The 16761-nt window shown below is 43.1% G+C and overlaps 1 protein-coding gene across 1 annotated transcript; it reads right to left on the bottom strand.

The window, feature by feature from the left end:
• Positions 1-1088: 1088 nt before the first annotated feature.
• LOC143003549 (uncharacterized) lies at positions 1089-11327 on the bottom strand. The gene is made up of 5 exons (XM_076154307.1): positions 11090-11327; positions 3097-3288; positions 1812-1965; positions 1545-1730; positions 1089-1425 (listed from the first exon to the last, which is right to left on the bottom strand). The coding sequence occupies exons 1-5, from the start codon at positions 11325-11327 to the stop codon at positions 1089-1091; spliced, it is 1107 nt and encodes a 368-aa protein (XP_076010422.1).
• Positions 11328-16761: the final 5434 nt, after the last annotated feature.

The raw sequence follows: 16761 nt of genomic DNA on the forward strand, positions 1-16761 counted from the left end.
CAACATTAGATAATGATTTTGTTGACAAAGAAAGGTTAAATCCATACAAACAGCTAAACTTTGGCTCCATTATGTCGTTGTGTCACAGTGTGCTTGCCAGTGGCGGCCGGCCAATAGGTGGCGCACGTGGCCTCTCCTGTCCTCTTACTTGGACATGAAATCCCATTGATGTGTATTGAGCATTTTCCACATCCATTTCTCTTTCCTAGAAAGTCCCAGAAATGCGAGTACGGGTAGACCTTTACATTTTAAACAAAAGCTTGCTTGCCACACATTCCTATCATCAGGCTTTATTTCCCCAAGTGCAGTCTGCAAAACACAAATAATACTTCTCCAAGAGCTGTAAAATGGCCCGAAATATTTAATCATGTCATTCAGGTCAGAAAGTGCACAGTATGAAAGAGATGGAGTTCTATTTTGTGATATGATCTACTGATTCCCATCATATTCAAGGTTCAGGGTGCGTCTTTAGTTTCAACGCAGAAATATATCAGTCTTGTTTTATTTTGGTGTAGATAAGATTACAAGGACCTCAGAAGAGGGACTGACATACAGTAGATCCTTCCCTAAAAATAGACATTTAAAAATAATCCATATTCCTGAATCATTGCAGCTATTTTACATGGATTAGTCCTGCAGTTAAGAGCTGAGCAATATTAGTAGTCTTTAGTACTCAGTACACCGGTGACGTAAAGTTACATCCTTCTCCAAAACTCCTTTAAGAGATGAAGCAGAAAGTGCAGTAGTAATTGTTAAGGAAAATGTAAACAATTCCTTTTCAGATAGGCCCAGGGTGTGGAAGAAGTTCAGGAAACATGCAGTAGGGGGCGCTTCAATGCCAGCTGCATCCATTTCTTCACGGCTTTCCATTATGGAGTAATGTGGATTTTCCAACACTTAAACTAGTTATCACAGTAAAGTGTTTGCTGCGAACCAGACAGGTTTCTGAAAGAGTTCAACCTGATGCACTCTTTCGGTTTTCCTTCAGCATCATCAGTATCAGTGTAATACCACAACCCCAAAACCCCTCAAAGCTCCAGGTTTTGCCCATAACTGTTTAGTTTCTCTGTGGAAAATGGAAGGCCAAGCTATTGCCACGGACGCTGTGGCATTGGGTTGGGGTTGGGGTAAATGGGCGCAGGCAGCGGGTGGTGGTAAGCGGGCATCAGTGTGTTTGGATTGGGCGGGTATGTCGGGGTGGGGTACTGTGCCATGGGGTGCGGCTGGCCGTGCCCGGCGACATGCGCCGTGGAGGAGGACGAGGACGAGCCAGGGAGCTGGAGGAAGACAGGTGGGGCAGAGGGAGCTGCGGGGGCAGAAGGCGCCGTCGGGGTCGGGACCCTCTGCAGGACAACTCGAGGGTAAAGCTGAGACTCTGAGCGGTAATGTCCTGGCAGGGAGGCCTTCAGCAAACTCTCCTGACTCCTGTAAGAGAGAGAGAGAGGAATGTGTATTACTCAATTATCTGTAATGTCTAATCGAATTAAGGTTATCGTGTGTTTTAGTGGACCTTCAAGCTGTACAGTGTTTCAGAATTGTGTTACCTCTGGTACCCTCTGTTCTCATATCCACTGAGGCCTCCAGTAAGGTATAGGGGGCTGTCAGGTGCCAGACGTGGGTTCATCCTCTGAGAAAGATGGAAGATCTTCGGAGGAGGAAAGGTCTCCCAGTCGCCCTCCTCCCTCTCCAGCCAGCACTCGCTACGACGGGCTGAGCGGTTCTCCCTGCGTCTGAGGAGCAGCAGGAGAACAATTCAGTGGCCTACTCGTCCACGAATGTGACGGTGGGGGTCAAGCGACGTCTTGGCCTACCTGCTCCGTCCTTCTTTCTTAGCTCGCTTCCGACTAGATCGCTCCTGGAGACAGCAGATGAGGAAGGACAGCGACATGGCGAAGATGACGATGCCGCTCACCACTGAAGCCAGCACGGCCACCCGTAGCCCACGGTCCTCTGGTCGGGGGATGGCTGCAGTGGGAAGAAAGAACACTGTTTTATACACACATCAGGTAACTTATCACCAAATAATCTCCAATCTAGATACGTAGGGATTACATTTTCTTGTTGAGTAGAATGCGATAGATACTCCAAAAAAAAGTGTGATGTCCACGAGTTCGTACGGCCAGAAGTGAGTTACTTTAGTCTGGCTCAGGTGTTTTACAAATTCAGTTAATTTGGAATATGAGTGGGAAGCTGATGGTACGACTCATTCTCCAGATGAGCCAGTGTGCAAATGCTTTCATGTTAGGCCTGAGTTAAGCTTTGATTATACGGGTTGCACACACAGTGGCTCACATATGACTCATAAAGTACGACTTTGTGACTATGTACCAGTCTTGAAACCTTAGAAACTCCTCTGCCCAAAGTTTAAACAGACATAGCGAGGTCATCACGGATCCCTTCCACCCCTCGTTTGTCAATTTTTCAGCCGACCATCCACCCCTGTTCCTCTCCTCCTTCTATTACCTCCTCAGTTTCTCATCAAATTCCGTAACCGACTTGAAGCTTTCTCCTGCGTCTTGAGGTCTCTGTAGCTCCGTGATACCAGAGGTCAGCATTTTATTAGCATTTATCCCCAAAAATGGTATGTGAAGCCGCCGTGAGGTCTTTAGACTTTTTATTTTTCTAGTTATCGCTGTGCCGTTGACATTAACTGCCCTCATGATTTTTGAAGATATTGGGTTTTGTGAGCATCAAGTTTAATCTTGGCCTTTGTCTGAACCCCTGCTACATTCTTTGGTTTGCTCTTGCATTAAGTAGACGAGAGTTAGTGCCGTTAATGTTACATTATGCTAATTTGGATCTATTACACCCAACTGATTTTGTGATTTTATGTTGATTTAAATGAAAGATAAAGTGGCTGTAAATGGTGAAGCACTTATGCTTATTGAGCATCGGAGATAATGGCATGCTTTGCTAAATTCCCCATCATTCTTCAGGCTACATTTTCACCTTATTTTACTTTTTGCTGAGATGTGCCACGTGTTAGATATGCATTACAAACTCCTTGTATAATTGTCTAATTGTGTTTGCCTGAGTCTTCGAAACCAAAGTAAATGGAGCTTTTGAGTCTGTGTGCTTCAACATGAGCCTTCCTACCTTCACACACAGGCAGGTAGTTGCTCCACTGAGGCTTGCCGCTCCTGACTTCGCAATAGATTTTGTCGCTGCCGACCAGCTGGTAGCCATCGCGGCACCAGAAAGCCAACACGCTGCCCACGGACACGCCCGTGCCGCCCTCCACGTAGTACGAACCACGGCGTGGTGGGAGAACGGCGACGCACGCCAACCCTGAGCAGAGAAGAAAGAAAAGGAAAGAGGTAATTTATTGGCGTAACAACTAAGAAACCTCTCTTCTGGTGTCCTCTCAAACTTTTCTAAATTTGACATTTCCTCTCCTCTCCTTGTCTGTTGCTCTTTCTTTCTGCCTCGTCAGGAGGTGGCTAGGGCGAGAATGCTGAGATTAGTGTTTACACTGACAGCCAGAGAGAGACAGAAAGTACTATTTTTACACTCATGCTACAATGCACAGATTACAATACCTTTAGAGAGGTCTTGTGATATGACAGCTATTGTTGGACTGAGCTGCCGGGATTCGGAGGCTCGTTGGGAATTCCATACAAACCATGTGGTGGCTGGTTGCTCCTAACAGTAATAATCGCTTGGCAGTAAACCACAGTAACTTAAACTGGATGCAGTTAGAATTGATGATAATGATATTGGCTTCATCAAAAGTAACCGAATGTAACACTTGACAGCACCAGACAGAAGGTAGGAAGGATAGAGGAGAATGGTCAGAATCACAGGTCTCGGCCTGCATAATCAGTGTGTAGGAGGAACTGTAAAGATGGAAATCATGAACTCTCACCTTAAAAATGAGAGTTAGTGCAATCTTAATAGCAGTGTGCGTGTGTGTGTGCGTGCGTGCATGAGAGAAAGAGAGATGTCGTCTCTCAAGACCCAGCGAGCATGTGAGCTGCTCTCGGCTGATTGGGAGTGACAGATGGGGGGATTTTTTGCTGTAGGGACAGAGAGCGAGGGAGAGAGAGTGAGAAAATCCCTTGATCCTGTGTATAGCTATGACAGCACCTAATACACGCAAACACATCAAGCCACACAACACGCCAGACACGTGCATCGTGGGCACACTGGAGGGAAACAAGCTCACTCTGTTGTTACAGGGGAGGAGATCTGATTTAGCTAAGAGACCTTTTACTGATGCTATCACTCCTCCCTCAAAAATGCATCCAGTTACACAAACCCCTTCTCCTTAACTTGTCTTTAAAGGAGGACAAAGAAGGCCAAATGTGAGGCCCTTGCCGTTTCATCACTTATCCATATAAGTGATTTTATACATGATAACCGTGATGTCTGCTCAGCCAAGCATCAGTCTTTACGGTCACAGCATATTTCAGCCGTGCACTTTCTCAGCGTTGTACACATGCGTACGCTGGCAAAGAACCAGCCTTTATCTCTATAAGGGCATATAAAATATACAACATGTGGCATGATGACGGTGTGTCTTTAGCTGGCTGTTGCTACACCGCAGCAGAGAAATCCTCACCGTCCCTTCAACCTTTTAGGTGCTTAAGTAACACACAACTCCCGGTTTGCATACTGGAGTAAACAGCGACGAAGAACAATGACGCCAGTGTGGAATAACGCCCCCAGTTGAGCCCAACGTCAACAAAAATCCACAAGTAATGCTGAAAAGATTGAAAATGCATGTTGGTTTTAGTGTGTTGTTGGGTCTTTGCTGAAAGTATGGTGTGTGTGTCTGTGTGTGCGTGTGTTGACTCTGGGCTCTGTTTGCTCTGTGCTCTTGGTTTGGCCCCACGTAGAAAAGCTCCTCTGTCATTGTAGAAACAGTGGGTTGCCAATCAGGGTGTTTCAGCTGCCAATGGGGCTCTAATGCACCTCAGGATCCCCCAACCTGGCAACCCGACTCTGCCAACCAAACATCCACTCATCTGTATTCTCCTCTTCAACCCCCCCACCCCCACCCCGACACTATTACCAGTCTCTGTCAGGGATGCGCTTAGAATAGTTTGTGATTAAATAAAGATTAGGTTCTCTGCATTAAAGATTTACACATACACACACATACACACGCACACACACACACACACACACACACACACACACACACAACCAATGACTATATAGACACACAGTCATGAGAGAACAGCAAATGCACAGTACACACATAATTTGTATTGTGTAAATTCTACCATCTTCCCTGTTTCAGGCACAAAATGCTGAACTAAGGGTTTATTTGATTGTTTGGCTCAATGCTTATTATTGTAAAGGTTCAATATCTGTGAATACTGCATAGTTTTGATATTGATGAGAGACAAATTTGAGAGTTTTTGATGATTATGACCAACCTAATATATTGCTGCCCATACAATGTGCAGAATTATTCTCTCATTGTTGGCATTTAAAGTCTTGCAAAAATGCAATTTAACAGGCTTTTAATATAGATTCCTGCGTTCTTATTTACATTTCCAACTCTGTTTTGAAACTGCTGCAATGTTTCAATGTGCAGAAAACTCCTCGTGCAGCAGTACCAGCGTGCACATGAGTGAAAAAATAATGATATTTGTGTCTCTTTAAGGCCACACACTAAAAGCCTCCTTTGCTCTCATTGGCTAGCTGGTTGAGATCGAAAGAAATCTACAGAAGTAGCATACCAAACACAAAAAAAAAGCTTTCAGGATGTTCAGGACCTCTGGGTTTTAATTATTGGATGCATTTTAAATTTAACATGTTCAACACATATTTCAGTATATGCATTAATAAGAATAAGAATAAAATGATCTATTCCCTTTCAATGGAACACTGAAACACAAAGAACATTTTTGTGGAAATAGTAAACTGCCTGTTTTCCTTTTGAAATGAAAGAGGAGCAGGAATGCCGGGGAATAAAATGAAAGAACCAAACACTCAGTCCCTATTGAATTGCACTTGCCTTGCAAGTAGGACATCAGATAAAAAGACCAAATGAGAAACTAACCAGCCCCCGCCTCTACTCTTGACATATGAAGGTTAAAAATAAACATTTTCCTCTCAGTCAGACCTCAACAAATTTAGAAAATCTAATGCGGATTTAATCAAAGACAACATTCTGGGTTCTGACTGAGCTTTTACTTGTTTATCTTCTTCAGTGTGTTTGGTCCCTTTGCTCCAGCTGCTCTTTATGCGGTCTGAATTCAACCAAACATCATCATCATCGTCATCATTATCATCATCAGTATCTATTTCTGTAGCATCTTTATCGCAAGGGATTACCTAATCCCCCCAGCTCTTGCTCTGCATATGCATTAATGCGTGCATATTTGCCTCAGCCACGTGGCAATGCACACACTGCCCATTACCCCAATGTGTTCCATGGTGTTGTGTGTTTTTGTCTTTGTGTACAATTGGTTTAACTTCATGAGGTGCAGGTTTGTATCATTTTAATGAGCAATGCTGCTGCTTTGACAAAGATCTCTGGAATAAAAACATGTGAAGTAGAAATATACATATTAATGGCAGGTGATTACACTAACATATTACAATATTACAAGTGTATATGTGGGATTATATGTGTTATTCTTAAACATAAACACGAGCAAATATGTGTTTGTGTAAAGTAAATCCAGACTGGCTTGTTGCATATTGGTGGAATAGTGTAGTTGTTATGGTAGTGCTGTGACACATCAAAAATGTAGTAGTAATAGTTTTTTTCGAGGGGCATTTGTATTCGCTGCATCTTCACTTTTAATCCTCTTGCCCTTTTGCTCCTTTTGTCGTTCCCATCTCACTTCGGTAGACAGGGGGCTCATTTCAGACGTTCCCTCTGTGACTTTGCTCAGCGAGCAGCGTTAGTTTTAAGCCGTGGGAAGGTAATAACCAAGTTGATTCACAGCCAGCAGCCATATTGGATTGACAGGCAGAATACAGAAGGAACTCTTTGTCTGTGGCTCACCAAGCCTACAGGGCTCAGGAGTGACGATAGTGTGTGCTGCTGATAGAAATACCTCTGGCTCTCTGTGTGTGTGTGTGAGAGAGAGAGTGAGTGAGTGTGTCTTTGTGTTGTGGCATGTAGTGAAGTGTCCCAGCACCTTGTGGATCATGCAGGACTAGAGGATACTGTAAAAAAATTGTAAATCTCATTTATAGATAGAGCAAAATCAAATATCCCTCGTGCTAGGGTCTCTCTCTCTCTCTCTCTCTCTCTCTCTCTCTCTCTCTCTCAGAATGTCATTAACAGGATTTTTCCTGTCAGAAATAGCCTCGAATAGGCAAAGGTAATTGGCTTTGCCTGTCAGATGATCAGATTAAAAGGGTTGAAACATTTCAAGTTTGGGGTTTTTAGGCTGAGGGTCTTGTGTGGTGAGGCAGAATGACACAGCAGAATGACACAGTATGAGGCTTACAGGGCACGGATATTCACAGTTTCACAATTTGTAATTGTACAACCTCGCGAAATACAATATAGCACAAATAATATTATAAATCATTTATCATTGATTGCGTTTGGTTGATTGAATCAAAAGATTCCCTTGCAATCAAGAAAGCCATGTGTCATCATCGTGTCAGGGGACATGAGTGACAAAGTCAAAGCAGGCAGAAGTTGTTGCCTTTCTACATAGAACAGTTTCAAAGATGTAATTTGTAGTCTTCTGGGTTATAAAACAATGTCAGTAGAATGCTGACTTTGCAGGCCCTTAAAAGTCAAACTCGAAAAACAATACCATTCAAATCTGTAAAGAAAGGGATATATGTCAGCTTGAGGGTTTGCGACAGTAACCTCATGCACGCAGCAGATAAACCAGATTAGGAGACAGATACCTGCTAAGTAACTGATATGGGCTTTATTTCTGTGTTAGCACTAACATCAACCCTCACACACCCTGTCCGGGTTAACAGGCTGGGATACTGTATTAATGTTAGTTTATGCTTACAACAAAAATAGGCACTGCTTTGCAGCAGTCTGTCATCTCCATCTCCACTCTACTAGCTTGCTATATAGTAGAAGTATGTGTTGAAGTTGCAAATGACCAAATAGTCTGTTTTCACTCTGTGTGCACAGTGGTGCTGCAGAAGGCGACTGGATTGACATGGGTTTTTGCACATTAAACCATCTAAATGGTAGATTTGACATTGGCATCTGTATGATATGTTAAAGTATTTTTTATTTAAATTGCAACAAATAATTAGAAGGCCAAATAATCTCCACACAGGCCTTATGTACACTTACGTACACATTGGTATACTGCACTACTTGTTTCTGCCTGGTGGGCTTATCAGAGCTCGTTATAGGAAGCAGTGGTCTATGTACATATATTCACCACTCTGAGAAGCATTGGGAAACAGCTTTGCAGCGTATTTACAGGTCATTAAAACAGAACAGTGAAATAAAAGAGACCAAAAGCTCAGCAAAGTCCCAGGGTTGAGTTGATACAGTCAAGGATTGTTTACTTCTGCTTCTTGTATTTCCCTATCAGAGATATAGGACAAAAACACAATCATAGTTGCAGAATTGAATGGAAATATAAGGATCTGAATAATTTCTACATTTGTATGATACATTTATATAACTTGTGTTTACTTATACTGAGTCCTGAGAAGGTGGAATGGACCTTCAGGCCTGCACTATACTCAGTTTTACTGGTTGCAAACACAACTGCTCACATACTGTACTTGTGTGTATTTTATGTCACACTGGAGGATTATGTACTATACCGACAGGGAGCAATGTGAAGGTTGAAATATGAATACTAAGGCGAAAGACACAGAGGCCAATGACTCAATGGCAGTGGTAGTGCAGGACACGTGTGTGAAATTCTGAACTTATGCTGGAAGCTACAGTGGGTGGCGTACACACAATGAATGCTGTTTAAAGCAGTGACAAACTCATGGATATGCTATGTTTAATAATTATTCTCATGGATTCTTTATCAACTGTAGTCTACAAACTGAAACGACACATTGTTGACCTACAGTAAGAAAACACACATTAAATTGTCAGTTGGGGGAGAGAGGAGCACCGGAGGACAAGATGATCAATAGCAAAACTCTGATCAATGACTTCCCAGAATGGTGGGCAGGGAAGATTCGAGGACGTGCTGCATAATGAGTCCCGGCTCATATTGACGGTAAGTGTCTGGTGTGATCAGCGCTTGAAAACCTTCACGCGTCTCAGCGGACCCAGTTTTCATCGATTTAAAGCGATTGATTCAGGTGTCGGGATGAAGGACAATTTCAGCTTTCGCCCTGCTGTCGTGAAACAGAATCTCTAGCAATACCAGAGAGTGTAGAGGTCTTCTCAGGTCTACCTCAAGTTGGGTCAAACCCAAATGGTATTTAGACTTATTCCGGTTTATTTTGTCAACTGTATTTTGGATCATGTCCAATTATCCTCCGACTACTTGGGAATCGATCCAATTGTCCTTGTCCCTACTGCTATTATACAATTAACCCACAATAAATGCATATGATGGGAAGGAGGACAAAGGGATATAAGAACGAAAATTACAAATAGACTTTTTACATATCTGATTTGCGTTTGCACAGAGCAAAGCTTTCTGCATTTAACCACTGCATTTATACAAATACACTTATTGCACACTTATATGCTGTTGGTACCATTTCATTACATTTCATTACATAACATTACATTACATTACATTTCAGAGAGAGAGAGTCTTGTGACACTAATCAGGACTTTGAGGATTTGAATTTTGCTGATGTGCTCTGAAATCAAAGCTCTTGTCTGCTATAATTTGTGCATGTGTTGTAATGTGGCCAAGACAACTGATCTGTGTCCAAGTGCATGTGAATGTAAGTGTAAGTACTGAGTCCTGCTCGGTCAAACACAGCGCTGTTGTTGTGAAATATGCAACTGCGTTGCTTATTCTCTAAACCTTTAAGGAGATTGGTGTCGCTTGGTATGCTGATATCTAGTGTGTGTGTGTGTGTATGTGTGTATGAGTGTGTTAAGCATGTGAGCGTGTATATTTAGTACATTTATCATCTGCTGCAGGCTGTTTGTGAATACACATGAGGATATGGCGTCTTTTAAGTGAGGTAGGAAGGTCGAGAGACAACAGAGGAGATACAGAGGAAGGGAGAGAGAGAAGAAGAGAGAAAGAGACCAGAAAGACAGACAAAGAGGACACAGATGAAGAAGAAAAATACTGGAAACAAGAGGTGAAGAAGAAAGATAAAAATGAAACAAAGGGAAAAGTAATTAAAGAGAGTGAGACGAAGGTTAAAGCAGTCAGAAGTGACATATAGAGAAAGCAAATATGTGTGTGAGTGTGTGAGAGAGAGAGAGAGAGAGAGAGAGAGAGAGAGAGAGATGGGCGAAGGACAATAGAAAAACCTGCTCATGCTTGAGTGGATGTGAAGTCATGCGAACGCCACTGCAGCTCAACCCTGGACATAATGAACTGTTTTTAACTGCATCACCTGCTGCCTCTCTCACACACACACATTCAGGCACACACTTCTATGGGCACATACTCACACTTCACGATTCCTTGTCAACCACACAGATTGGCATAAAAGCTCCCACTGTTAATCGCACGCATTAACAATAAACTTAAACACATACCTGCAAACACACACACAGAATAGAACACAAAGCACATACACGCTTCAATGCACATCCACTACAAAACACACGCACCCAGACACACTCAAAGACACACACTCACACAAAAGGTGACCTATTACAGCAGCCAGGCTGATACAAATGTCTAATTGTACACATGAGCAAGGGGGAAAACAAGACTGAAAGTTTAGCGAATACATGTTCTTAGTGAGAAACACAGAAGTTACTGGTAAAACCATATGTATGACAAATTCATTGAAGTTTCCTTGAATTGTTGTGTCCATGTGCTACTGTGGCCCGAATAGAGTGAAGGAAGTATAAAATAAATCAATCTTATCTCGTGTCTTCACTTAAAGGCCAAATACAAGATTAGATGTACGAGAACAAAACATTACTTTCACTCTGGGTTTTAGTAGATAGGAAGGATTTTGTTGTAATAATGGGATTTCTGGGTCATGTCGATGTTTGAATATAATGGAGAGAACTAACCTGTGTAGTTTCTGGTGGGATTTGGACTTTCCGTCTGTGCCGCTTTTGCCGTCTGGGCTTCAGTCTGTAGATCTGGCTGCAGCTGGATGGTCGTGCTGGTCCAGTCCTCAGGCGACGTGGTATTGCTCATCTGTAAGTCTGCAGGGTTTGGCGTGGACCCCCTGACCAGGACCACAGTGCACAGCAGGTGGCACAACAGTGTCCAGAGGTGGGGGGCAGGTCCCACTTTCCGAGACATGGTCACGGAGAGGAAGAACTGTGTGAAGGGAAGTGAAGGAAGGACTCACTGCCTCATTGTTGGGTCCTTCCACTCCATCGCAATCTTAATGCAAGACAAGTCATGAGAGGAAAAGTTGGCAAAGTTGATGCTCCTTCGCCTCCTCTACTTATCTTCTTTCTTTCCTTTTGTCTGCTTCCTCCTAATTTTCTCTCCTCTTCACCTGCTCCTCTGCTTGGCTCCTTCCCTCCTTCCCTCCTTCCCTGTTCTATCCTACTTCTCTCTCCCCTCCCTTGGTGGAGAGAAGGAAATCTCCTTCGTCTTGTCCATGCTGATGCTGGTGTGCTGCAAGAATACACGAGAGGAGAAGAGAGAGAGTGAGTATGTGTTTATGCATGCACGCATGCGTGTGTGGCGCGCATATGTGTGTGTGTGTTGGTGTGTGTCTTTATCGTAGCTGGCTGTAATCCGCTTGCTGTTGTCTCTCTGAGTCTACTGCCTTCTGCTCTCTGTCACTCGACTTGTTCGCTCGTGCTCGTGCTCTTGCTGCTCACTCGCTTTGCTCTCTCTCTCTCTCTCTTTCTCTCTCTCTCTCTCTGCTCTCTCTCTCTCTCTCTCTCTCTCTCTCTCTCTATCTCTCTCTCTCTCTCTCTCTCTCTCTGATCGCCAGCTGGGGTGACTGAGCTCTTGCATAACAGTAACTGATTTGCTGAGCTGTGCTCAGGCAGCCTTAAAATCTGGTATTCCTTGTTGCTGCTTTCTCTCTCTCTCTCTCTCTCTCTCTCTCTCTCTCTCTCTCTCTCTCTCTCTCTCTCTCTCTCTCTCTCTCTCTGGAGGTGCCACTTGGACATTGAACTTGACAGGAAACCCACTTACAGATCAATATCCGCTACTGTATCCCTGAAACCCTTAACACAAGGGAACTCTGTCCTTAGATCTGTTTCGCAGTCATTTGTTCCTTCGTTCACGCTGATCAATTTCAGCTGACTGACACACGACCTCTCCAACAATCACGTGATGTCACAGAGATTAAACCACTAAGCACACAGGTGGTGTTCCAAAGACCTTATGCCACTGGGACCAAGTTGTAGTTTTGCAAGTCACAAGTATCACGTCTTGCTGCTGGCGGAATTTCTGTTTATTTACAGTTATTACAGTATACAGTTATTGTATTTACAGTTGAAAATGCCTCGGCGGCACATTTTAACATCATTGGGAGAAAATGTTACGGCTGAGGTTAACTGATCAGCTTGTGACATTGGGACCCTTTATTATTCATAACTGCATTTAAGCCAGAATGAAAACGTTTGGCATTGTACCAGGCAAGGCTTCTCAAATAAGTCTTTCTAAAAATTACCCATATATTCCTGCAACAGATTCTCTATCACTATCTTCATCACTGCAACATTGCAGCATGGAGCAAGTATTTGAGGAATAGACTAAAGATATTATGCCTGCATTCCAATTTATTTGAATACATTGTATTCTTTGCATTCTTTTGTTCTACATAGAAATGGAACACCAGTGTTCCTTCGTTACGTGCTAGGATCCCCCACCAGAAAAATACTTCACCATCTGCAGTGGTTCAGTAGACACAGTCTTACATTTCAGTGCATTGGAGACATTTTCTCTCCAACAAAAGCGCCCTTGTTTGCTGTGCTTGTACTCGTAATTGTGTTGAGATTACAAAGACAAGCAAACACACTCAAACAAACAGACAAGCCACAGTGACAGGATTTGCACCCCACCCTCCAGTGTGGGCACTATGAAAAAGTAGGAACACGGTTGCTTTCCAATCTGAGACCTAGTCTAGGTTTGGGTGAAGCATACTTTAGCCTTCATCATGCAAGTGCTTGTGATGTTACAGACTCCAGATCATGCCAAGGTGTGTATGTGAAGCATCTGGACCCTGCCAGACACTGAATGCATGGATGCTTCAAGGTTTCTGATGACATCAAGTGAAAAGCTACACGAACAGTCTGTCTTAATGCATTCAACATGACTCTCAGGTGTTTTTCACTCCCATCCTTGTGATGAAAATGGGACCGTGTGTGTCGTAGGTGAATGCACGTGTGTTAAGATGCACCTGATGGCTCTCCACTCTGGAGGTCCATGCAAAAGCATGAATAATTGATCCAAGTGAAACCAAAAATAGGAGGGATGAGGGAGAAAAGGAAAAGACGTACAGTAGATTAAATAGACTGAGTGAGTGATGGCAGAGAGGGAGGGCGGGGGCAATCAGACTGAGAAAGACAGCATGAGATTGGAAAGGAAAGACAGATGAAGAGCCATCCAGCGCTTTTAGCCTGAGAGAAGTGCTATCTATCAAGCGTTAGGCCATTAATGGAACACAGTGGACTCTGCTGCTACAAACTACATTATTTACAGCCTCAGCTTTGCCAAAAGTGGACACAGGAATGGCTTCAAAGGACCGGTCCAACATTTATTTTAGGCCATCAAATTATGGCCGCACTAGGAAAAGTTTTAATGGGAAAGAATTTCACCTTCCTATCAGTGTAAATCAGAATTATACTGCTGCAGAGAGGAGGTGGTTTCAGGTGTCGGGCTTTCATTATCTGCCACTCACTCAAGTGTCTTTCACCTCCTCCTGATGTGGTACCTGGCCAGATGGGATGTGTAATCCTTCTAGTATATTCTGGGTCTGTCCCGTGATCTCCTCCCAGTTTGCAGGGAATACCCACTATTTACCATGCCAGCACCCAGAGATACTTGAACTTCTTCACATGACCATGAATTTTAAGTCAAAGGGTAAAAAGACAGTATGCTGTCTGTAAATATATACATATTTTTAATGGGTCGTGTGTTTGGGAATCATACAGATGTTTACGTTCCTCTGCCAGCCCTGCTCTGCCTCCAGAGAGCCAGGAAGCGGTGCAGTATATGTTTTAACTTTAAACGATTCTTACATATGTAGGCTAATTTGACATTTACCGCTTTGACAGCAAACATGGGTTTGTAATGAAAAAAAACCCATAATGAGGATGAGGAAGTTCTTTTCTGTGATTGTGATGGTGATCCGGCTGAATAAGGCTCTGCGGAGTGTTTAGCTTTATATACAGTATGTTGATGTCAGTTGGAATCAGCTGTAAAATCTTAGTACCAGGCTTTCCAATGAATGTGATGAGACAATAGTTCAGCAGAAATGATTAAATATTGATGAAAACCATCCAAAGTGGGGCATTAATTCAAGATCTAATTACCATCATTCTTCACAGTTAAAGTAATTAGTTAAATAAGATCATGCATGTGCTGTATACTTTTAATGGGATTTGTGTGTGTGTGTGTGTGTGTGTGTGTGAGTGTTTGTGTTATCTGCAGTATTTTGCTGTTCTTGTTTCAGGTGAGATAAGGTGACTGGTGATTTAAGTACAACTGTGTTTATTTTAAAGGTGAATTTTTGATCAATGTAGGCACAATAATAGCTTTAATTTCAAATAAATAGATAAGATTCATTGAGCAACACTGGGAGACACTATCTTCCTCTTCCCTGTCACCCCTAATAAAACATCTCAGAGCACAGTGAATGCTGTTATATAAAACACACACAGCACCACAACACACTTACACGTGCATTCTCCCACACTGCACCATGGGTATATAACCTACAGCGTGCATGTTTGCACCAACGGATGTAATCAGCAAGAATAGTTTGAGTTTGTGCTGTATACAGTGTATGTGTGAGTGTGTGTGTGTGTGTGTGTGACGTATGCAGAGCACAGCAGCATGCAAAGCCAATAACCAGAGCTAAGAATGGAAGCGCACTGAGGGCAGAGGGGCTTTCCTCTAATGAAAGCTTAACGCAGGATGAGATGGCACTTCACACCAGGCTCTGAATAATCTGCCACAGTTGCTCAAACCGATGATGTGCAGAGACATATTTTTAAGAGAGAAATGGAGATATAATGAGACCTAACTGAGCCAAAGGCAGTTATAATTGGCTCTGAGTTTACAAAAGGCCCAAACAGGCAACTCTGCTCAATTTCAACGTTCTCCTCTGTCATCTGTACGTTGAATTTGTTTTTCCACAGTTAATCTTTGAGAATGGACATCAAGGATTGATATTTGGATGAGAGACTGAAATAAGTTGAAACTGACCAAACCAACTGGAATCCACCATTCTTTAATCGATGTGTAATAGAGCTGACACTTTGCTTTTGAGCTTAGATGTAACATATCATGACACAATATTAAGCAATCACTGCACTCAAGTTCTTTCTGTAGCTCTGAATGAGACTTCTACGCTGCTCAGTTGGTCGTTTGTTCTATTTATTTTCCTGTTGGAGGAACCCTGATCTGAGACTGAGACGGCTTTCATCTGTGAATATACTAAAAAGGTGACGGAAAGCAAGCAGCTGCGTGTGAGTGAGGCACTATTGTCCCTCACTGCTGTACTGTACGTCTAGCATGACCCCAGAGCAGCAAGGGTCAAATACGACCAAGGGGATTTGAAGGGCGAGGAGAGGCAGATCAGGACTTGAAGGCTATAGGTTCATCCCTGGGCAGCTGGGGGCTAATCCTCCTTTGGTAACCACCATTGGATTGTCCCTGAAGTATCCTTGAGAATGAGGGTGGTGTCCTCCAAGCTTTCCTGTTGCCTATGAGTTTCGCGGTTCTGCCAGATCACCCGTTGAGACTCTCAGCTGCTCCAAACCCCCTTATCAGCTCCCCGATATATTCTTCACTCCCATTGCTCAGCATACACACTCTCTCAGTCTTGTCTTTGAAAGCAGCCCAACCCTTCCAGCCTTTCCGTTTGCCATTCTGACCCTTGCATTGCCTCAATTGACCACTGCTTATCTGCCCTCCCTATTTTGGACTTATTTGCCTCACTTGTTTTTTATCAGGTTGCTTGCCCGCACAGACTGTTGATTTCAGCCTGAACCTTCAGAGGCATTTACCATTTCCAGGTTGAACAGAAATAGATCATTTGATCAGCAAAGAGTTTGGTTTCAAATGAACTTCTCTTATGGTTCCTTGTTCTCCTGTCAACTACAATTCTCCTCACATGTAGTTTGCAGGATTTATATGAAGATCTAAGCTTTGGGTGAATTCCTGCAGCTTTGGTTTACTTTGGGTGACAAGCAGCAGCAGTGGCAGGTTAGAAATAGGGGACAGACAAACATGTCAACTTGTGCTGACACGCTGTGTGGTTTGGAGACTTTGGGACCCTGCAGCACCGCAGTTCTTCAATTTGTAACCACGCTGAGGGCCTTTGGCAACAGCAAGAAAGTTAATAACTAGTAAGAAAGTGATTAATCAGCAGCGTTCCAATAAAGGTTAGTAAGAGGGCATCAGGAAGGCTTTCTGCAACACAATGAAATGTTGAATGACATCTTCCAAAAACTTCCAACTTTCTTTCTTTGGACCTTAATTTAATTTAAATTTCAGGTCTTTTAAATCTTAATATCTTAATATATTCCATCTGCCTCAGGAA

This window comes from Genypterus blacodes, unplaced genomic scaffold (assembly GCF_046128005.1).
Source record: "Genypterus blacodes isolate CSIRO-AG114 ecotype Tasmania unplaced genomic scaffold, CSIRO-AGI_Gbla_v1 ptg000007l_1, whole genome shotgun sequence".
Classification (NCBI taxonomy): Eukaryota; Metazoa; Chordata; class Actinopteri; order Ophidiiformes; family Ophidiidae; genus Genypterus; species Genypterus blacodes.